Source organism: Mycteria americana, chromosome 1 (assembly GCF_035582795.1).
Source record: "Mycteria americana isolate JAX WOST 10 ecotype Jacksonville Zoo and Gardens chromosome 1, USCA_MyAme_1.0, whole genome shotgun sequence".
NCBI lineage: Eukaryota > Metazoa > Chordata > Aves > Ciconiiformes > Ciconiidae > Mycteria > Mycteria americana.
The window spans coordinates 59,218,936-59,241,372 of record NC_134365.1 but is presented as its reverse complement, the minus strand read 5'-3'; the positions used below and the strand labels follow the sequence as shown (position 1 = coordinate 59,241,372).

Sequence of the window (22,437 nt, the reverse complement as noted above, 5' to 3'; positions counted from 1 at the left end):
CTTCCCCTCATTTCTTCTTCCCACAAAAAGGAAGCAAAGCCACAGAACAGAATAAAAAGAAAAACCCGGGCAGAGATAGCTCAGAAGCACCATCTCACAGCGGCTGCTCAGAGAGTCATGCCTGGCTACGCTGTCTGCAGAACCGGGGCCCCATGGAGAAGGCACCCAGCCTCGCAGCAGACTGCAGCAGAGCTCAGACTTCCCGCTGCCTTGCTCGCCCGAGGGGGACGAGCAGGCTGGAGGAAAGGCAACCTTCCCACCCTTCTCCGGGTAAGGGAATGGCAACCGCAAGCAGCAAATTATAGGCCTAGGATCCCAGTTACAGCCTCTCTTCAGCCCATGCAGCACTAAATCAAGGCTTTTAAGTGATGCCTTGGTGGGATTTTCTTTCCGGGCATCGCCCCCAATGGTGACAACCACCCCAAGCGTCTGCAAGAATCTCCTACAGAAATAGCAGGGGAAAAGCTGTGCAGAAAGCCTCAGCTAAAAGAGCACGCTCCGGGCCCTTGAAGAAACCTGAGCTGGATCCAGATCCCAGGGCCTCAAAGGCCTCTGGGGAGAATATTTTGATACTTGCAACACACAGAAATGCCACATAAGGTTGCTTCTTTAGCCTCTCTATTAAAGGAAATTTAGCTACGTACAGCCAGAGGGTAAAAAGTGCTTGCACATTGGGGGGGTTTTCCCCCCTTAAATGGTGCAGGTTCTCCCTCATCTCTATGCTAATACTTGCATTATCGGTGAGGCAATTATGAGTAGATAAAAGCCAAGAAAGATGTACAGAAAAAGCAACAATTGCTTCTAGCCCACACGCTTTGAAGCAAGCATCCAATCTTCCCACCCAATGAACTCTCCTAGACAAAGGCAAACACAAGAAAACAGCCCTGGGAAGGCACAGCCACTTCAAAAACACGGCAGACCAAATCCCACTGTCCTACCCAAGGGGTGCAAGTAAAAGATCTCATGACCTCTTTTCTAATCGGTATGAATCACAAGTACACCCTGCCCACACTCCAAAGGTTAGGAGGTGGCAATGGTATAGCTGATTGAACACCAACTGAGCTGGCAGAAACTGCCAAAGTTTCCTGCTCTGCCCAAACAGATGCTGGATCCAGCTCAAGTTCAGCTGTTGCCCCTCATTAAACAAGGAGGCTTTTGTATACAACCTTTCCTACTTTGCGGCTACTTAAATACATCATATAATTGCTAAAGAGTTAGTGTCCCATTTCCTTCAGTCTAGCAAGAGAGCTGCTAGGGGTGATTTTGATAGATGCCGTATGTACGCGTGACAAGCCAAACGAGAGAGAGACGAGAACGGTTCACAAGCCTTTTCCCAAACACCCTGGAAATCCTCCAGAACCAAGAACGCAGGTTAGAAACTTCAACCTACAACGGGGCCCTTCTCAGCAAAGCCCCGCAGACAGCAAAGCTTTCCTGCAGGAGAGGTGCCCTGGCATGACTCAGTGGGACAGCTCGGCAGAGCCCTGCGGGTCAGGACACTGGCATGGTCCAAGCCTGGTGAGGACTGTTTTGTACAGCCCCTGCCATCGTTGCACTTGGCTCCTACAGACACCTCAAATTCAGCCTGGAAAAAAGGAGGTGCGCTCAGGAAAGTGAAGCAGAGAGAGGGGGAAGCATGCTGGGGAAAATACATACGCATCTTTCAAACTAGCATTTTCCTGAATTTAGAAAAGATTGCTGGCAAAATTAAATTTACTGGAGAGCAAAGGGAGTTAAGGCCCAAAATGCAGTCAAGCAGCTCTAATCCCTAAACGTCGGGATTATCTCATGACAGCTACACTCCAGCGTCCACTCAATACCACTGTAAAATGTAGATCAACAGAATGCTTCAATGAACTGGAACCCGTTACCTCTAATTGCTTCTCTCACTTCGCTTCTGAATGTTCCTCTGATCCCTCAGCCACCACATTTCAAAAGTGTGCACACACACACCCCGAAGGTCAAGTAATATCTGAGATGGGCTAATTAAATAAGAGGTTTCCAGCTGACCAAAACACCTGCCCTCCTCTTTCACTTTGTATGAAAACTAAGGTTTGCCCCATGCCACGAGACAAGTCAGCAGCATTGAGCGATAGGTTTTAAAACATCATCAACCAATGCGACCCCTAACATTTTCCAAAGGGGCAGAGGTTCCTGTGCAGCAAACCAAAGGCTGCTAGCGACAGGCCTTATTTTTCCAAGCTAACAGGGGTATGCCCTTCAGCAGCATTCTCTAGGGAGCCGCGGACCACACACAGAATCCAGTTCAGGTCTGCCCCGACTTCAGGTTGGCTTCCCTACCACTAGTGCAAATGAAGCAGTTAGTTAATTTTTTAATTTTATTTTACTGCTGCCTCCTTTGCATCTCCTCTGTTCTGGTATTCCTGCTGCCACCAGCCTCACCGCAGCAGAGCCACTGAAAACCCTCAGTGCAGCCACGATAAAGCAGGAAGCTAGCACAGCAACACAGCTGCTAAACCTTCAGTGACCAGCACTTCTTTGAGACAGTCTTGAAAACAGAGGTGTGAACCCCTGATGCAAAAGGGCAAGGTGGGAGCCCTGCTTGCTAGGTCACTGGGAGGAAAAGCTGACAGAGGGTATTTCACAGGACGTGCCTGGGAGAGAGGCAGGCTGCTCCAAACTCAGCTAGGTGGGCAACCTTTTCAAAATGCAAGGGAGAGCGCAGGCTTTCTGCAAAATGCCAGCATGCTCATGTTTCTAAATGGGAATTCTGAAAAGGAAAAATAAAAAGCATATGTCTACAGCCGGTACACGTATGCAGAAGGAAACCATCTCCAGTAGAGCCAGACCTCTGTTCGGCTTCCAACTTCACAACTGTGGCCATCACCTTTAAACACAAACCTCTGAAATCCAAAGAGAAATACCGACAGAGCCTGGAGGGGTACTAAAGCATCCAGAATACTTTACTTGGGCTTTCCATTTTCCTGAATATGGTCAGAAAAGAGCCAACATTAAAGTGCTCTCAACATCTCTAAAATCCAACTTTCAGCCTTTTGCCAAACGTTTTCTTTGAACTGGAGATTTTCTAAGTCCTCCCAGACTGTGTCAGGTCTAACTCATAACACTCAAATATTTAAAAAAACCAAAGAACAAAAGCAAACAGAGAAATAACAACAAACTTAAAGCTGATTCATTATGTGTCACCACATCAGCAATAGTCTGTCCAAACAGCATCCCAGGAAACCTCATCCTGGATCCAAGGCAGGGGTCAGCTTCTAAAAATTGGAACTTTACTTCTTTTCTAGAATACCTTGTATCCTCTGTATTGCTCTGCATCTCTTTACGAAGACAGCCATGCCATCAATAATAAGAGGGAGGAAAAAGCTAACCTGATTACACGGCTTTTCCACGATTTACTGGAACTAGATGTTCTCTTCTGGAAGATTTAAAAATACAGATTTCCATAGGGTCCCCCACAGCACAAAAGCTGTTACTCACTGGCCCATTCTCGAATACAGTCCCAGTCAACCCTCTTACTTGTAAAACCCAAACCTGTCTTTGGAAGTTATCAGCAGATTGATTTCTTGCCCTCCTCTAGAGCACCACAAACAGGGCATAGTTTGAATGGGAACACTGGTTGTCGTGAAGCACCAGCAGTGTCCCTGCTCTCCCCTTTCTGCGGCACGCTGCCGTTCAAAGTTTCCAGTCTTTGTGCTGGAAGGACTCAAGCTGCTAGACGGTGTTACAGACCATCTTCTGGCTTGCAGTAGGAAGAGAAACCACGGACCTCCTTGCGGAGTGAAGACTTAGCATCTATTATGTCATCATTTAGTCACAGGGGACTGATCTCAACACCACTAGTCATCTTTATTAACCCTATGCAGACATGCCTGAATGACAACACAAAGTCACCAGTCATCGCTGCCACTAAAAGTTTACATGGACTGGATAAGGCATAGACCACAGCTGCATTAACTGTCTTCCCTGACCAGTCGGCCATGCTCATGGTTGCAGAAGAGTAATTCCCCCAAATACTCAGGGATACTGAGCACACAAGTCATTCGTGAAAGAGGAACAAGGATCAGCTCTGTTCACACCTTGCATCTAATTCCAACTACGTATTACCCCTAGGTATAATTTTAATTCACTAACCAGCCTAGACCCCATAAAAAAGTTAAATCAAAATTCAGCTTGGGGATCGAATGAAGAGTTGATTAACTCATTCAAACCCATGCAAAGCAACAAGAAGACATTTTAATAACTTTCTTCAGTAGTGTAAGCTGGCTGGTACACCTCTAGCACCTTGATGGGGAAGACAAACAAGACACCCTGGAATAACACCCTTGTCTGCAGCTCTGAAGAGAAAGAAGGGACACTTCCCAGCTAGCCACAACATTTCTCGTCTTTCATCATGTGAAGAACAGAGGAGGAGAGATTATTGCAAGGGTACTTTCTCTTCCATCTGTGCAGCAGTCAACCTATTCTGACAAGCAGTAAATACAGCTGCATCAACAACTGCATTTCGGTGCAGTTTCACAAGTGACTTAAGCCAATATAACTTACTTTTTTTTTCCCCTCCCCCCTGTTAGGGACTATTTTTACCCAGATCAGCAAGCTGATCCAAATGATTCAACTCATCCAAGCCAGCAAACAGAGAACAAGCTAGTTCCTAGCTAGTATTTATACAGTTAAAAAGCAGCAGTACCTTTGGGGACCTTCACTTCCAAAGCTTATAAACATATCCAAATGCTTCCAGGAGACATTCCTGGCTGGTGGCGTTTGATTTTTGCCACTTATGGACCAGAGGGAGCTAAAAAGCACCAGTTTGCGCTGGACCTTTTCCTCCCACGCCACGATTAACTGAAATATGTCCCTGAAGCAGATACCAGCCATGATCCGATTTGTCCCAATCCCAACTCAAGCAGCTTTACACCACCCTCCTAACAAGATCAGCACTGGCCAAACACCATTTATCCGACCTGATCAGAGATGGATTAGATAATGAAACCCTAACTGCATAAGCTGTCTGAGCATGCTGGTCTGAGACAGCACAAAACAAGAAGCCCGGTAAATTTAAGGGCTACTTTAAGCTTTAAGGCACACTTTGCCCCAAGTTCTTAATAACTAGCTACTATCTTATCTTCCTATAGGCTAGTTTTCATATTTCATGTTAATAGACCCAAAAAAAGCTATTAGTTTTACAGTTGCGTTAGTAATTTCTATAGCTAAATGATTTATTTCAGCATTACAAGCCATGTTCATATCCTGAACCATCGGTAGGTAGGGGTTATGCAAAGAAGAAACCGTGGTAAGCGTGGCACCCCGGGATTCCTCGCTATCAGCCCAGAGACACGAGGTCACCAAGTTTACACAGCAACAGCCTGTGGCTCTGGAACAGGAAGTAGAAAATTGACAGGATCTGCAGGAAAAACAAGGTACAACAGTTGCTGGTGTTATTTCCAGTTTCCAGAAAGCCTCTAGTACACATGAGGGGGCAAGAAAAAAAAGGAAAAAAAAAAAAGAAAAAAAAATCAAAGAATAGGCTCTTTATTCCTCTTGTAAGCATTACGTACAGTTAAACACAGATAATTTACTAGAAAGAACCCGTTATTCTAAAATAAGGTACTTCAAAAAGAATACACTATCTGAACAGAAATCCTCATGAAAGGCAATCTTGTGTTTTGACTTTTAGGTAAAAAGATATCAAATTTCCCAAACATTAAAGAACACATTTTTCCTAGCTCTGATATTATTTGGAAGTTTGGCTTCAAATTTGGTATTTCTTGCTTACAACCATGAAAAGATTCTCCAAATAAATAAACCATACTCTTTAACAGTAAAAAAAAGTCAAGGGAAACTTCTGGACATAATGGTACGCGTGTGTGCACATATACATAAATACATGTTTATTTTCATCTTTTATATTCAAAAGATTGAAAAATCTGTTCCTTATATATGCATATGGTAAGATTAAAATTACGCTAAGCATACCAAGTAACTACAATATGGGGGTCCCAGTCTGAAGAATAGTTATACTGACTATAAACACACTTAACTTCAAAATTGGACTCTACTAGTTGCCCTTCTCCACCTAAGTTCTCCACGGTTTGCTAGCATTTGATACGGAAACAAAACCCAACTTTCTGGTAAGATCCACAATTAATCCCTACTACCATTACCACCAGTGTGACACATTGCTGTGCACGCGCACTGTCATAGCCCCATGGTTGAATGCCATAATCTTAATATCTTGTACTACTCATTGAACAGATAACAAAATGCTTTCCTCGAGGTACATATAGAGGGGAGCCTTTTATGTATACAGAAATTGTACTCATTTGCAATTAAAAAAAAAAAAAAAATTCAAGACTGTTTGTTAAACCAGTTCAAGTCCCTTCCTGGGCAATTTTCAGTTGATTTACCACTGGTTTACATCAACACCAACCAGTTTAACCAGTAACTGCAGGTACACTGATGCATCTCTTGTAGCTATGCAGGACCTGTGCCTCAGTTCAACTCCAAAGAGCTGGAAGAATTTCATGTCACCATGTTCACGCACTCATTCATAATTCCTAGCAAGACACAATGTATAAGCACTCCTTCAATGCTGAGCATCTTTCTCCTTGTGATTATACACATTGTCTGAGTCACACTTGACACCTACATGTGGGACAAGATACTACTTCAAGGAATAAAAGAGCATGGCACGGTTTTCGCTGGCATTTGCGGGAGCACAAGCAGCAGCACTGGGGTGTGAAGCTCCAGCCTACGTTCAGCCCACACCATCACGCTGGGGAAAAAGTGATGTTGTGAGGTGGAGAGACCACCACAAAAGGTTGAACATCAAACAGAACCACAAACAACCCCCCTGCTGCAAGCTATTTAAAAAAAAAAATCTTGAGCACACAAACCGGGGACAGCCTGGGAAATAAAATGGGAAGATCGTTGGCCAGCATTTGGCATCTAGATGAGAAGCATGTTGGAGAGGACAGGATGCTCTCCTTGGAAACTATCAACAGTGCTTACCAACCCAAGCAAAGGTGAGAAGAGAAACAAGTTCAGATGATTAAATCCTGCTGCTTCCAAAGAGCTCCGATATAGTCGTCACAAGAAACGGAAGCAAAAAAAGGCCAGTAAATTGCCATAATAAAACAACCCTGTGCAACACCCAGACAAAGGGAAGCAGAAATACCTTGGCAGCATCGCCCCACAAACACAAAAGCGAACGCACCTGGAAAGAGCAATGTTTTGGGGACGATCAAAACCCGCTGGCAGAAGACGACAGGAACGTAAGACCCTGCTGGCAGCCCCTGTGCCAAGCTGGAAGACGCCCACCCGACGCCCCACGACCCCGTTTCCCCTTCCCAGGCAGTCCCTGGGATTTCTCCCGACGGTTTACCAGACCCAAGGCGACGCGGGTAAACCACCGCCGGCCCCCAAAGCCCTGCCAGTGCCCCGTGCCCAGCCCCGCCATCCGCGGCCTCCCAAGGGCCCCCGGCTCGGCGGCGGGCGGAGAACGGCGCTGCCCGGAGAGCCGGACCCAGCGGCGGCTCCCTGAGGGCCGCGGCCCCGCGCCGCCGCCGCCCCACGTGCTGGGCTGCGCCCCGGGAGCCGCCCGCCTCGGGCTGGGGAGCCCCGGGCAGAAGACCCGCTCCCCCGCGCTGCTCCCGGCCGCTGCCGGCGGGGGAAAGGGCCGCACGCCCGTAAGCAACGCGCTGAATCCTGCAAACCGAAATTAAAGGCGGCCCGGCCCGGCCCGGCCGCCCCCTTCCCGCCGAGCCCCGGTGCGGGAGAGCTGGCGAGGGCCCGCCCGGCCCGGCCCTGCCCGCTACCTGCATGCCGCCGCCGTCGGCCTCCGCCTCCGTCCGCAGCCGCTTGCTGTGGCCGCCCTCGGCGCTGTCCCCACCGGGCATGGGCTGCTCCAGCTCCGGCTCCCGCTTCACGCCGCGGGCGGCCCCCCCACCGCCGCCGCCGCCGCCGCCACCGGCCAGGAGCTGCGGCTGTGGCTGCTGCTGCTGCTGCTGCGGGGGCTGGCCGCCCTCCGCCATCCGCGCCGCCGGAGCCCCGGCCGCCCCCCGCCGCGATCGCCCCGCTCTGTCACCGCGATGCCGGAGGAGGAGGAGGAGGAGAAGAAAGGAGGAGGAGGGCGAGGGCGAGCCCCGCACCGCGACCAGAGCAGCGGGCGCGGCGGGCTCCGACCCACCGGAGCGCCTCGCTCACGGGCTCGGTGGAGGCTGAGGAGGGGCCGAAGCCCCTCGGCAATCTCCGGAAACGCCGGCCGGGCCGCCGGAGCCGCGCGACCCCCGCTCGGCAACCTTCGGCGGCGGCGGCGGGCGGGGCGGGGGCGGGGCTCGGGGCGGGGCGGGGCGGGGCCGCCGCGAGGCACAGGCTGCCCCTACCCGCCGCCGCCGAGCCGCGCGGGGCGGCGGGAAATGGCCGCCCGGCTGCTCGGGCCTCCCGCTGCACCCGGAGCCCGCCTCAGGCGGCGTCCGCCCAGCCCCTCACCCGGGCTGCCTCGTCCCCCGCGGCCCGGGCTGAGCCGAGAGCGCGGCTCTGCGAACGGCTGCGGAGGGGAGGTGGCCGCAGGGTTAAGGCGCGATAGGCGGCCTAGTCTCTGCCTGCTCCTGACGGCGTCTTTCTGCAGCGGGGCTGGGCCGAAGGCTTTGTGGTTTGGGCCGGTGCATCTTTATAATGGACCGCGGTGGGTGCAGGCCCTCCCTCCTCCCCCGCCGGGGCTGGGGCAGTCGCCCCGGCCCCAGGGGTGCAGAGCGCCCACCCCTCGGGCAGAGCCATGTCCCCCGAGCCCCCGCCACAGGCGCAGCCAGGTTCCTGTCCCTGCTGGTGCAGGGCTGCCTTTCGGGCTGAGGTTTCTGCAGCCCTGCTTGTAAGCAGCAGTGCTGAACTGAGGTGAATCTGGGGTGAGGGATAGTTACTTGATCCCCTGCTTCAGGAGTATCCAGCTTCTGGGGATGTGCTGCCCAACTTGGTACCTGATGCTGTCCCCGCTCAGCACAACATCCCATCACTCGTGGCACGTGTCTTTTCTGGCCTTTTCCAGGCTTCCTCCATTCTGTTCTGAGCAGCTCACCCCAAGGCTCATCTCATAGCCCCAGTCTGCATCTGATTTCTTGAGAAAGGGGCTGATCTGCTTTCCCGTTCCTAATAGCCTCCACAGGTTTCTCCTGCATTTTTATATATAACTCATTTGTTCTGCTGCAGATGAATTCCAACCAGATGGAGACACCAGTCTTCAAAAACCTGAAGCCTGCTCATCAGCCCTTTTGTATGTCTCCACATTTTTGATCTTGAGAAGCAAATTTGGGATCCTCAACAGAAACATGAAGTTGATTTCATTACTCAGCTGCTGTCTGGTAGCACCAAGGACGATGACTGCCCTAGAATGAGGAACGCACGGGCAGCCTGTACTGTCCTGAAAGTAGTCTGGAAGCCATGGCAACTTGATGGAGAACTAATCTGCAGATCATAATACAAATCTGTGGTTGACTTTATTACGGGATGGGAATGGCACTCTTCCTCCGCCTGCCAGCACTTTGGGGGAAAAGGAGAAAACCAGGAATGGAGGTGGTCATTGTGAGTCAACGCACATAGGAGGAAGCCCTTCTTGACTTCTTGAATATCACCATGTGTAATTAACTGGCCTGTGGACCAGTTAGGTTATCTTGGTGTGTCTTTACACATCTGCTGATCTTCATGAAATGATTAGAGCCTTTGGTTTTGAGTGACAGTTACAATACATGAATCCAGTCTTCCCTTACACCACATTTTTCCTGATCCAAAAATAGTTTTCAAGGCCACGTTAAAAGATATTTTAAGTGGTATGTTTTGTGCTGAGGTGCCAGCTTGTCTATTCCAGTGACTGGGAAAATCTCTTTTTTCAAAATGATTATAAATCCCCGTGGAGTGGCAGGCACCCAGAGGACAATTACATGCAGCTTTTGTCTGCTCACCCACCAAGGGTAAACACGTCTCATTCCTCTTGACTGGGTTTGATAAAATGAGCCAGACTGTCAAACAACATTGAAGGAACATATTCAGTCCACTCTTGGCTTGAAAAGAAGGCGAGATTCTTGTGACTGGGATGCTACTCATTCAGAGAAAAGCAGCATTTCTGTATTTGTCTTCCTCCTAATTTTAATGAGGGGTTCTAGATGAAGGGTACAGGTTAAGATATTGCCCATGAGGTGTTGCAGAAGGCTTCAACCTGAAGACAAGTCAGGAGTAAGCAGTTTGGAGATGAATCTCTGTGTGCACTTGGGAGCGCTCCTGTCACTGTGATCTAGCCGTCTGTCTGATACTCCCCTTGGGGACTTCAAAAGAAGGAGTTGCTCTACAGTGCCCAGCGTCCATTTTTCTCTTCATCGTCCCCAACCCCGTTTCCACCATCTCCTGCCATGCAGGTGCCAAAGCTGCTGCCAGTTCCCCCTTGCATCCTGTGTTCACATGGTCTGTGCCACAGAGCAGCACCTGGGAGAGCTGGCAGTGCCATAGGCAGGTCCCTTGGCGAGGCATTTTCGGCTGGCCATGGTCTGCAGCCTGCCAGCGGAGCAGCCAGGACCACCACAGAGCACAGAGCACCCTCAGTTGTGGTGTGGGTGAAAAGACCTGGGGCAGGGTACTGCACCCTCCCTACCAAACTGACCTGCAGTTGCCACTGCCACGCTCTACGCTATCGCTTCCTTTCTGTCATTACTGCTGTGATATTTCATATTATTATTTCTCTAGCTCTTTCCATTTCCTCTTAAAAAAGATTAATGAATTAATCTTCACAGTGTGCTTGTGGGATAGGTATTATTATCTCCATTTAACAGATGGGATATGAGGCATTCCTGAAGTCACAAAAAAGCTTTTGAGCTGGGACTACAATCTTAATCCGTTGATTTCCTTTCACACAACCCAGCTGCCTTTTAGGTATTTGTATGTGACATCTGAGACATACTAAACAGGCAGCTGACTCCTCTGTTAACCCTTCCACTGCTGTACAGTGCTCTTGCCAAAGGCTCCTACCTGCCATGATTTTATGGACAAGTTTGCAGAGCGCTCACCAGTACTTTGTCTTTGACAGATCAATGAGAGGCAACTATAAGAAACGTTATCCTTCCAGAGAGCTCTCAGAAGCTGGTGTGAAGAATATATCTTTCTGAACAGATTCATATAATTTTAGAGTAAAGTTGTGGGGGTTTCCTCCCCCCTCAGAAAGACACCCTCTGAAGGGATTCCTTGAAGGAACATGTGCTGGTGCTGCCACTGGGCTGGAGATCAGGTGGCATCAGAACATGGGGTGTGAAATGTCTATGGAAGTACAAAGAGCTGGGCCCCACAACGTGCTTGCATGGAGCAGAGGCAATGCCTCATGCAGATTCTAAGGCACAGGCATGAAGTAAGGCACAAATTCGGCTTTGACCCGAAGGCACAGAAATCACTAGGAGACGGTTCAAAGCAAATCTCTCCTCTCCACCACCACAACTCAGAACGGTTTCTTGCTGCTTCCATCATCTACACATGATAACTCATCCTGCTGACCAGTTCCCTCTTGCCTTCGCAGCCTTCCGCATCTTTGCCCCTCTCCTTCCCGGTAGATTCAGTTTCTCTGCTCAGCGGGTCAGGGGAGGTTTAGTGGCTTGCCCAACCCTGCTCATTCCTGCTGTTTCTATCCTGCCAGCCAAGCTCCTGGAGCCAAACACTCTTCCTCCTGACAGCAGTACTCCCACAGGTAATAAAGTGCCACCAAAGTACAGTTTCAGCCTGCACTTTGGTCCTTGTTTTGCAGGAAGCGGTGATGGCACTTTCTGTAGCAATGAGCATGGGTAAATGTTTCTCCTTGCTTATCTCGGGCCAGCTCTTTGCTACAAAATTTTATTAACAGAAGCTGCCGTTTCTTGTCACCGGTTAGCGCACAGCCAAAAATACATAGCCTAAGTCAACAAAATCCAAAGACCTCATCACCTGACTTAAACCACCTACCGGAAGGATGCCAGTCCCCAAGCAGTGGCAGGAGGCCAATATTGGTATGTCACTCTGACGCAAGGGCGCTGGCAGCTGTCAGTCAGTGGGTCAACACCCACAATGCACCCAGTCTTTTCCCAGTGCCACCTGTGGCAATGAGGACACCTGGCTTCAGCAAACGCCACCGAGTACCTCGGCGCTCCGACAAAGCAGCAATGGCAACAGCTGGGAATCAACCAGAGAGCTCAGAGCAAAACTTTCCTGACTCATTTTCCTGCTGGCTTCAGACATCGCTGCAGTGCATTTATCGTTGCTAATTGCTGTTTGGTCTGTGGTTCCATGGGGTATCATCGTGTACAAAAGTTGTGCCGTTTCAGGTATACCGATGCTGCTAAAGCAGTATGACACCTGCAGTGCAGATGCAGTTATCTGCATATATGCAGTTAGCATAAAAATGCCATCTGCCTGCACTGCTTATGCCTGGAAGGATGGGGAATAAAGTCGGTCCTTCAGCACTTCTAATATGAAGGGGCCTCCCACCATATCCCCAAAATGTATAATAAGAGGAAACTGTGTGAAGAGCATGACTGGGAAATGAAAGGTCTTTTGCTTTCCTGTAGAGACACGGGTCTGCCCGGCTTGAGATAAATAGTGTGAGCCACAGAGGTACCACAGGGAGTGCATGGGGACACAGACCAGAAAAAAAACCACCATTGGCTCTCCCCTACCCTCTGGGTGCCAGAGATCAAGAAGCAGGGAAATACCTGGCATTTATTCCCCTCGGCTGCCTGTCATGAGTGAACCAGAGGTTGTTGGAGGCTGGAGTCTGTGTCAACGGGCCAGCAGTGACAGCTGTTGATGCAGTTCTCCGGTAGCCTCGCTGGAGCCACAGCCCCTGCATAAATACATCCCTGGCTGTGTCTCTGAAGTACCTCGGGGCTGCGGCACCCTCTCCTCTCTCAGACGCGAGGCTGTAGCAGCCGAGTGGCCATGACGTTATTTTTCAGCCTACATGTGCACACAGACAAACAGACGGTACGAATCGTTATTTGCAACTGCTTGTTTCCAAATAGGCTGGAGGCTGCACAGCTCGAGAAGGGCAAATGCCCCGCCGGAGGCAGCGTTCAATCCCGGTGTAACAGGCAGACGGAGCGAAGGACAAAGCAGAACACCCGCTGTGGTGGCTGGGCACATCATGCAAACAGAATGGATGTTATCACGTAACTCCTGTTCGTTTTCAGTGAAGCACCCTGTTTATTAGGGCCCCTTAGCTACAACTCAATTTACTACATGGCTGATCTCTGAAGTCAAGGCTGATTCTTTCTCCCTAATTGGTTTATTGAAAAGCATCTGAAAGTGCATTGTTATACACAAAATGCCAAACTAAGCTGGTCCTTAACACGACTCTACTAGCAAGAGGAGCCATCTCCCAGGGCAGAGAATAGCTTGCTGATATTTTCTTCAGCGATCCTTCTATTACCTTTCCCTTCTGTGGCTTATGTAGGGATAAAGAAAGGGTATGCGGTTGAAGCAGGCCCACACCCTGATGTTTCCCAGCTGTTCAAGCCTTCCCCTGAGACGGCCACCATCTGTGCGAATTACAACAGCATGAATTATGCCTCGGGATCCAAGCCACAGGAGCGTTTCCAGGATTGCTCCAGTTTTTTGCTATTCCAAACATTTTGCAGGCCCCTCCTCTTCTGCTGCTAAAGTTTTAGCTCTTTGTGTCCTCTGCGCTCGCAGAGTTTTCCAGTTCCATTCCTCATATTTTCCTTTGGTCTCAACTTTCAACTGAAATTTCCACGTGTCCAGTCATACTCACTCAACTTTCCAGATCACAACACATACATTATAGATGACTCCACCTGCTGGCTATTCAGTAGTCCAGCATTCATATCAGAGGGACTACGAGACGCATACTACTTATTCACATAAATATGATCACAAAATCGTGCCCTTAGGTTGTACGTTTGCTGCAAAAGATTATCAGTTTTCCTTTGCACAGAAAAGGGCTATGTGAATTCACGATAACATCGTACCAATAAGCACTTGCAATCTGATTTTACCCTTTCATGATGCTATTTGTTGCTGATCCAGCACATATTTCAAATAGGATTTGAAAACATACTTTTTTTTAATGTGATTTCTCCACTCTAGAGATAGTTACTGCCTCTTTGCCTTCATATCCAAATTAGAAAACAGTGATAAAGCACAATAAATACCCTACATACGAGCCAAGAGGATATTTTCAAAGTTAGGCAAACCCCAGTTTGTAAAGAAAATCCCCCGTACGTGCTACATCTGCATAAATACTAAGAGTTCGCATAACAACCCGATGTGTGCACGAACAGAGCGCCAGCTAGGTCAAGAGAACTGACTCTGCGAGAGTGCGAAGAAATCCTTTTCTCGTGATTCACCATGACATTTAAGCACTTGCTTAACTTTAAGCATGAGAAATATCATTGCAATCAATGAGGTTATTGACACGCTTCTGGACAAGGCGAGTACTCTGGTGCTGGGCTGAATCAGGGCTGTGCCTTGTGTGCACGGCCAGAGCGGCTGTGCAAGTTGCAGGCAGGGGAAGCTGCCTGCGTCTCTCTCGGAACACGTCCGTCTGCCCTGCCAATTGCCAGCGCTCTCTTATCTCCAAGAAAATTAAATTATTTCGAATGCAATTTGTAGCCCCCACTGAAAAAAAAGTAACCATCTCTCCTGGAATCATCCAAAATCCAGACAACACATAATCCACTACAGGAAATATAAACGCCTAATGCAATTTTATAGGCGGCTGGAGGGTGCCAAGATTGCCAGCCCAGACAATAGGTTGCAGATTTCTCTGTGGAAAACAAAAAAAAAAAAAAAGAGGGAAGGGCTGGACTGCAGCTCTTCTCGGTGCTCCTCAAATGTTGGGAACTTCAGCTGTGGCTGCTGGCAAGAAGGGGCCGCTAATCCCGCAGTCTGTAGCAATCAGAAACACAGCCATATTTAGTCATGTTTTCCAGCCCCTTCTCCTATTCCTGCCTGCTGAACAGCCATTTGGAAGGCGAGCAGGGCTACAAATTCAAACCAAAATAAAACGTTACCAGCCCATGCAAAATTCAGAAGGGGATATCCACAGCCCTGTGAAGCTGATGATAAAACCGTGGTGGAATCCCTGCCAGAGTGACACTGGAGCTGGCCGGGGACACCAGCCCTGCACTGTAGGGTCCAGCTGACCCAGAAATCAGCTGTATGACTCAGGATTACCACCACTGTGCTGGCCCCACTCCCTCCCGAGGCTCGCCTCAGACTTTATTAATACCGCTTATCTTCACACAAGTTGCACTCAGATGGAGTTAAGGTGGCTTGGGTAACATGGGTTAAATATGGAATGGGGAAATTGCCATAGTCTCTCAAGTACGTGCTATAAATACAGGCAATTTAGGGCGAAGGGGAAAGCTGGAGGCAATCTGAGCATATTCTTCAGCAGTGGGAATGCACAGGTAGGGCACCTAAATAAATGTAATTGCGGTACCAGGCTATAGCCATATCAATCTGGAGGAGTCACTTCAGTTTTATCTCCCAGACTCACTTGCACTGATTTTTAAAGACACAGTATCTTTTTCTCCCTTTGATTCCCGTTCTCCAGCCATCAGCCTGTTTGGATGCCTCAGCTGTACATCTCTTACCCTAATACACTTACAATACACTTTGTATTTGACCTCAGCACTGAGTTTCCTCAGTTTGCAGTATGTATTTAGAGGTTAATTACAATATTCATGTAATAGGACTTTACCCTGGATAACATCCACATTCTACTTAACGCAAACTTACACACATGTGTCTGTATACACCCATATATAAGCTTATATGTACGTGTGTGCACACACGAACACCCACATGCACACACATACACGTAAGGCTTTAAGAAAGCCTCAGCACTGCTCTTTCCTCCTCCTTGCAACGGGCTGCTTCGTGCACGCAAGCTGCTCGCCCCTCACCGGTGCCTTTCCCAGAGCCTCTGTCTCCTCCGGCTGCCCGTCCTGCCTGGAGGGGGATGCTCTGGCCCCCCGCCACCATGCACAGTGCTGGACACAGGGTCCCAAGGCAGCCCCTGGATGCCAGCTCTTAGAAGGTTGCCGGGGATTTGGAGGCACGTCCTCAACTTGCACCCTCCTGTGCAGCTCCCCGCTGGCCTGGACTGATGGGAACCCAAGCCTGCATGCGTGGGGGGGTGGGGGGTGTCTGTCCCCACTGCAACTCCCTCGCCAACATCCCTGCGTCTGCTCCGGGAGGCCAGCCCCGTGGAGGTTGCTTCCCCCCCTGCATCCCTCAGCCCTCCGCTTTTGTGGTTTTTCTTCTCCTCCCCTTTTCTGCAGCAGGAACTTTCCCTTGGGAGCCATTAGTAGGAGAAGGGAGACGAGGAGGAACGAGAGCCAGAGGTTCAGATCATGAACAGGCATGAACTCACCCCTCCGCTGCCAAAACCTCGTCAAAGGCTCCAGAGCTACCTGGAGCGTGAGCCTACAAGCTGAGGGCTTGCTGCCCTGTGTCCCCTCAGCCCTCTTCTTTCCCAGCACCCACTGAGGTCTCTGCAGCGTACCCAAAATCCTCCCGCAGCATACCCAAAATCCCTGCTCATGCTGCCCGTGGCCATCCTGTGTCACCGAGCCCAGAGCCCTGCTAGCACAGACATCGCACCAGGTAATCCCTTTCATAAATTGCTCGAGCTCCAACTAAAACCACTGTTAAAGTGGTTTTCAGCTCCTCTACTTCTGCAGGGTGGCTGCTTTAGAATTAGTTTACAGCAAAGCTCTCCATTTAATATAAAGCTATTATCAAGCCATTGCTTGGTTTTGAAGAAGATCGCCTCACACTATCAGCTCTGTGCTGTGACAAAATGCCAGCTCAGGTGTCATGGCACCAAACCAGTCAGAAACAGGCCAAAAAAAATTACCAGCTGCAATAAACTTCCCCCGTGTGCTTTAGCACTCATAGGCTAGCTGGGAGGCGTGGGATCCCCGACCCTCAGAAACAAGCCCCTGCCGCAGCAAGCAGCCGGTAATCACATTTCATCCTGGCGCAGACAAATTCCTTTTGCACTTCCTCCATGCCGCCGAGCACAGCACGCCCACCCAGGAGAGCAGATTATAATCAAGCTCAGCGGGGTCCATAATCAACACAGGTAAGTACACATCACATCTCGCTGTGCTTCGGAAATAAATAAGGCGACCCCTTTTTGCCTGCCGTATGGTTGATAATTCATCCCCTTCCTCCAGTTTTCAACCCACGAGAAATTTCTTCAGCTGAAACCATTCTTCATTAGTTTCCTGAGATACTTAATTTTTAAACGCATCCCAGTCCATCAGTCACAGCTGGTATTCTCCATCCACAATTTCCACATCATCCTCTAAGGCTGTAATTTAGTGGTAGGACCCTACCAGATCCACACGTCCCCAGATTTTACCCGACAGCTTCTGCATAAGCCTATGCCCAGCTGCAGACACGGGTGTGAGCATTTGCTAAAGACAGGTTTTATATTTTCACCACTGGTCTTTCTCCCGTCAATGTTTGTCTCTTTTTTTTTTTTTTTTTTTTTTTAAAAAGAGGACAGAAGTTCAAATTGCAGAGCAAGAAATGCCACAAGCACTTCTTATTTTCTGCGAAATGTGCTGTGGCTGGCTCTGGCATCAAAGCATTTGCTGGGTAGTTCAGAGAGGAGAGGATAAAAAAGGAAAAAAAAAAAGAGAAAAGACACTAAATGTTTTATCTATTCGCTGCTCAGCAAAACCAGAAAGCAGTAGCATCAAAACCACATGAGAGCAGTCACTGTCCTGGCACAGTAGCTGCCCGGGTTAGCAAGAAGGGCTGTGCCGGTTGCAACCAGGGAGAAGAAAAATCAGCACCTAAAAGCTAAGCAGGTAAAAGGAACAAATTACGTTGAAGCAAAAATTTCCTGTCTGTGCAACCCATCGCTGCTGCTTGGTTCACTCTCACCTGGCGACTTAAGCGTGACGGGTTCGCCCTGCGCAGACCAGTCCCCAGTTCCAGGCATGCGAGGAGCAATGGAGGGCTGGTAGACCTGGGAACATGGCGGCTGTGATCATCCCCAGTGAAGGTACTCGAGTGGTTCCAATCAAGCCTTTACCCCCAGCCTAAACAAGAGCCTAAGTACCTCGGTTTTAGTAAGGGTAGGGGGGTTACCTGCCCGCACAGAGGCAGGAGCCCCATTGGGCAGGCAGGAGGGTTGCTGGGACCAGCTGGAGGGATGTCAGGGAGTCTGTAACCTGTGCTGGAGGAAATTGAGTGCAGAAGAGAGCTGTGGGCTCTTCTGGTTGGCCCCAGGGTGGGAGAAAGACCTACCAGCCCGCTAAAATTTACAGGGAGCGCTCTCTGCCTTGGTGGGACGGGGCTGTTTGAAGCTCAGCTTGAGCCCAGAGAAAGTGCACGAGCAGGGCGCAAACATGGCTTGTGGGGCTGTTGGTGCTGCGAGGGACCCAGCCGTACAGCAGACCTCAGCCCCATGCTTCGCCTGCTGCAGGGAATACCGGGAAGCGTGGCTGAGGTGGTGGTGCACGCTTTGCGGCGTATATGCCTGACCCTGCAAGAGTCAGGCAGGAGGGTTTCCTGCCTCTGAAATACACCTACCCCAGAGACACCAGCACAGGGCTCAGCCCTGTGCCCCGGCAAGCCAGACCGCAGCAGAGAGGTGCCCCGCGGGCTCCTACCCGTGCACCTCACCTCCCACAGCCGTGGCTGGGAGGAGAGCGCTGGCCTTTCCAGCCCCAGCTCTTCCTGCTGCAGTGCCTGCTGCGGCGTGTTTCCTTCCTCCGCCCCAGCGGTCAGGAAAGGCTTTGTTTGACTGGGGAAACCGGAGTTAGCTGCCCGCAGCAGTGCTCCTGCCCACACACCGCTTGCTGATGGAGAAGTGGGTCTGGGGAGCCTCCTGCCAGCATCGCCCGACTGCCTCCCGACTTCAGGGCATCTCCCTTGCTTGCAAATATAGATTATCTTTCCTAGGAGGCAAAGGAGTCCAGCTCATGCTTTTTGTTTGGTATGAATGTCTTGTGACAGTTTATTTTAATCATCTTGCAGCTTTTAATAGTTCGTGGCAGTGTCATGAGGCAGTCTCTCCTACTGGGCAAGCCGTAGGTACTGTAGCCCTACGGAGAGCAGGCGTTCCGTAGCACAGCTCATAGAGGTGCTGGGGGGATGCTGAGTGAAGATTTTGGGGGACTGCTTTGTCAGAGCTTGGACAGCAGAGCAGGGAACAGCTGCTCTGTCTGCGCAGGGGACCAAGACTTTGAAATCTGGCTTTGCAGAGAGGCTATTTCCAGACAATCCTGCACAGTAATCCTGGATGCAGCTCCTCCCGTGCCGTGCCCCATGCCCATGCAGTAGGTGCCCACCTCCTCTCTCCATCACGTGCCTCTTTGCTCCTGGGTTATGAGAGAGGAGCCACAGAGAAGCTGCAATCCAGTCCCTCTCCGTGATTCTCCCTAACCCTCGTTCATCCACTGCCCAAAGCAAATGGGTCAGGTCTCTTCACAGGGACGTGGTGCCAGGCTTTGCTTGTCCTCAGTGTCCCCTCCAAGCTACGCCGGGGCTGTGCTACGCCCTGCGAGGGGAGGACCAGCCCTGCAGGCCACGCTGCACCTGGTGCTGCATCCTCTGCCGCTGGAGTGCCTGCGCTGGTCCCGTCTGTGTCCTGACGCTTCCATCGGTGGCAGCGGGGACATGTGCCCTGCACCAGTCAGCCCCGCAAATTCAGGCGCCTGCCCCCAGTTACTCCACCAGCTTTTCTATTCAACCAGCTCTGTTTTTCTCACCTTCTGCCCAGGGAAGCGGTACAGGCAAACGACCTCTGGGGTAGGTGAGGTTTTACTCTTGGTGTAGATTTCCTCCCATGCTGTAGAGATGCTGTACGTTACCCTCCAGCGGAACAGGCCTGCCGGTTGCTCTGGCTGTCTCTCCTCTGAACCAAACTCCCTGGCTGCAGTGGAGAGGTGAGCACTTCCCTTAGCAAAGGAGAGGGGATGTGGTGCAGCTTCACAGCAAAGGCCTGAGTAAACACGGACAGCACAAACCCGGCACCTTTCCTTGTGTGGGGTCCCACCGCAGGTTCTTAACTGCAGATATTTGCTGAAGCATAAGCCATGTCCTTGAAGTCACCTCCAAGAAACTTCCCAAGTGAGAGAGAAATGGTGAGCCGGGCTTCAAGCAAAAGCTGATCAAGAGCTTTATCTGTGCCTTACCCACAAGGACACATCAGGGCAAGACAGCTGGGTGCCTCATGCTTCCGAAAACGATGAGCCGGCTTGCTGCGAGCTGTGCAGCATGCAATTACATCGACAGCAGAAAGGATCAAAAGCCTGCACAGCAAATTGGGCTACGTGTTACCTCATTAAAACCTTTTTTGGCTGTGCCAATACCTCTGCTTCAAAGCCTGCTGCAGTTTCTAGCGACAACATTAGCACTTCTTATGCAAGCCAAGAGCCTTGCCTGAGACCTGAGCAGGTCTCTCCCCCAGAGGTGAGCTACTTGCACCTGCACCGGCTGCAGGGGAGGCTTTGGGAGGCAGAAACAGGGTCTGAAAGAGCCAGCTCCAACCCAGGATGAATTTGGCAGCACAGGCAGGGTGCACGCAGCCCCCATGCCCCTCTCAGCCCCCAGTGAGGAAGTGTTGAGAAGGAAATGAAACAACAAGCTTTCAACACATGCCTGCTGGCCGCGGGGTAGCCTGGGGAGGCTGCATCCATCCAGCAGCCTGCAGGGCTGGGAGGTTTTGCCAGGGTCCTCTCAAGCCCCGGCGACAGCCCAGGATTGGGAAAAGGGGTCTGGGAGGAAAGAGCCTGGGCTGTCTCAGTGCCCTCATGCCCGGGCTAGGATGAAGGATGCTTCCCTTGCTGCCGCACCAGGAGCACTCAGTGCCAGGAGTTTGGAGGAGGAAAAGTGAAAGGTGGGCTCAGCTCTGGTGGGATGCTGTCTCTTTATAAGGCAACACAGGGAGATGTTTCCCTGGATACAGCGGGACTGAAGAGCAGGAAGCAAATTTCTTTGATCACAGCTCCAAAGGTTGGGTTTTTTTTTTTTTTTCCCTTTTTTTCCTCCATCAAGTCATTGCTTCACCCACAAAGCTGGTGTAGGCTGCCTTATGGGGCTGGCTGGTCAGCACAGCTCTTGGCTAGACGGTTCAGCATCTCGCTGCTTCTAGGCAAATCTCTCAGCTGACCACCACCAGTCCCCTCCACTAGTACTTTGTCCCCAGTGAGACTTTTTCTGGCCACAGAGCCCCAGTTCAGCCTGGCCGTACATGAGGTCAGGGATTTGAGTGATGACTCCCCTCCTAAAAAGGAGCCTAAGGAAGCGATCCATTTATGGTAGGGTGTATCACTCAGGATAACACCCTCTTCCATGAGGTTCCACACACTTTCCATCAAAAGTCAATTAAGGCTATAGTGAATGAAGCCGTTCACAGTATAATTCCAGATCAATTAGCAGCAGTAACACGGCATTGCGAGGCCAGCCACTCCATCATCATCAGTTCTCTATTTCCTCCCTCATTCTTCCTTAGGGCTGGGGTGCTGAGCAATAGCGAAAGCCCCAGGGCAGACCTCCCCTGCGGGGCATGCGTGCACCCAGGCAGCACCGCATCCACAGACTTCTGCTGCCTGCACGTGTCCTCAGCCGCTGTAGGTGAGCGGAAGGCAGCCTGCCTTAAATGCTCCTCGTGCACAACCAAGTGATCGCCCCGTCCAAAGAGTGATTGTACTTTTACCTAATCGACTTTTAAGTGTCCTTCTCTGCACATTTTACCCAAATTGAAGGCACCGTAGGCCAGCCCTCCCCAGTCTCGGGGAGGGAGGCTGCCCCACTGCAGGGAGCTGACTTGAGAAGGGGCTCCAGCACCTCTCCTTTCAGGTGCCAGACCATCATTACTCGAGGTTTTTCATGTTTTTCTTTTCCTCTTGCTGCACTGCTGCTCAGCTGTTTGTTTTGCTCAGCCACACTGGCTCAAAACGGTAGCAAGGATGGGAGAGTCACAAATTTAGGACTGGAGGGTTTTTGGTTTTTTTCTCCTTTTCCTTCTGCTTTTGCTCCCACTGCTGGCATCACAGGAAGGAAAGAAATAGGTCCAGATAGACAGCAAACAGTTACCTACTGGTATTAGCTACCTGCCCTGGAACTGGGAATATTATCTCCAGCTGTGCTTGGAGACAAAGTTTAGAAGGACATGCCCCTGGCAAAGTTTGCCTCCGGGCTCATCAGGGAAGGCAACGTAGCTGGGATCTTGCCAGCAGGGTTGGGACAAGGCATCTCCAGAACAGACTGAGCAGCTGTCCGGACTGGGCTGAGCTTCCAGGACAGGGAGCTCGGTCCTGTACCCAGCCGGGATGGGGGACCCCGCCAGCTCCAGAGCTTCCTCCCTGCTCCAAGGGCCAGGAGCCAGGCTGTGCATCCGCACGGATGGATGCTCCTGGGCAGCACAGGCCAACAATTAATGCTTTAAATGCCCCTCGGGCCTGTTGCTCG

At 50.6% G+C, this 22,437-nt stretch overlaps 1 protein-coding gene across 15 annotated transcripts in view; it reads right to left on the bottom strand.

The window, feature by feature from the left end:
• RBFOX2 (RNA binding fox-1 homolog 2) overlaps positions 1–8,305 on the bottom strand; it is a 174,997-nt gene extending 166,692 nt beyond the window's left edge. For 5 of the 15 annotated variants that reach the window (XR_012775780.1, XR_012775781.1, XR_012775782.1 and 2 more), the window contains exon 1: positions 7,794–8,305. Coding sequence is in view for 9 of the 15 variants with exons in the window: in XM_075501504.1 (XP_075357619.1) it covers positions 7,794–8,009 (216 nt within the window). In the remaining 6 variants the exon portion in view is untranslated. The remainder of the gene's footprint in view (positions 1–7,793) is intronic. The other 10 variants (XR_012775765.1, XM_075501471.1, XM_075501477.1 and 7 more) reach the window with 3 other exon arrangements.
• Positions 8,306–22,437: the final 14,132 nt, after the last annotated feature.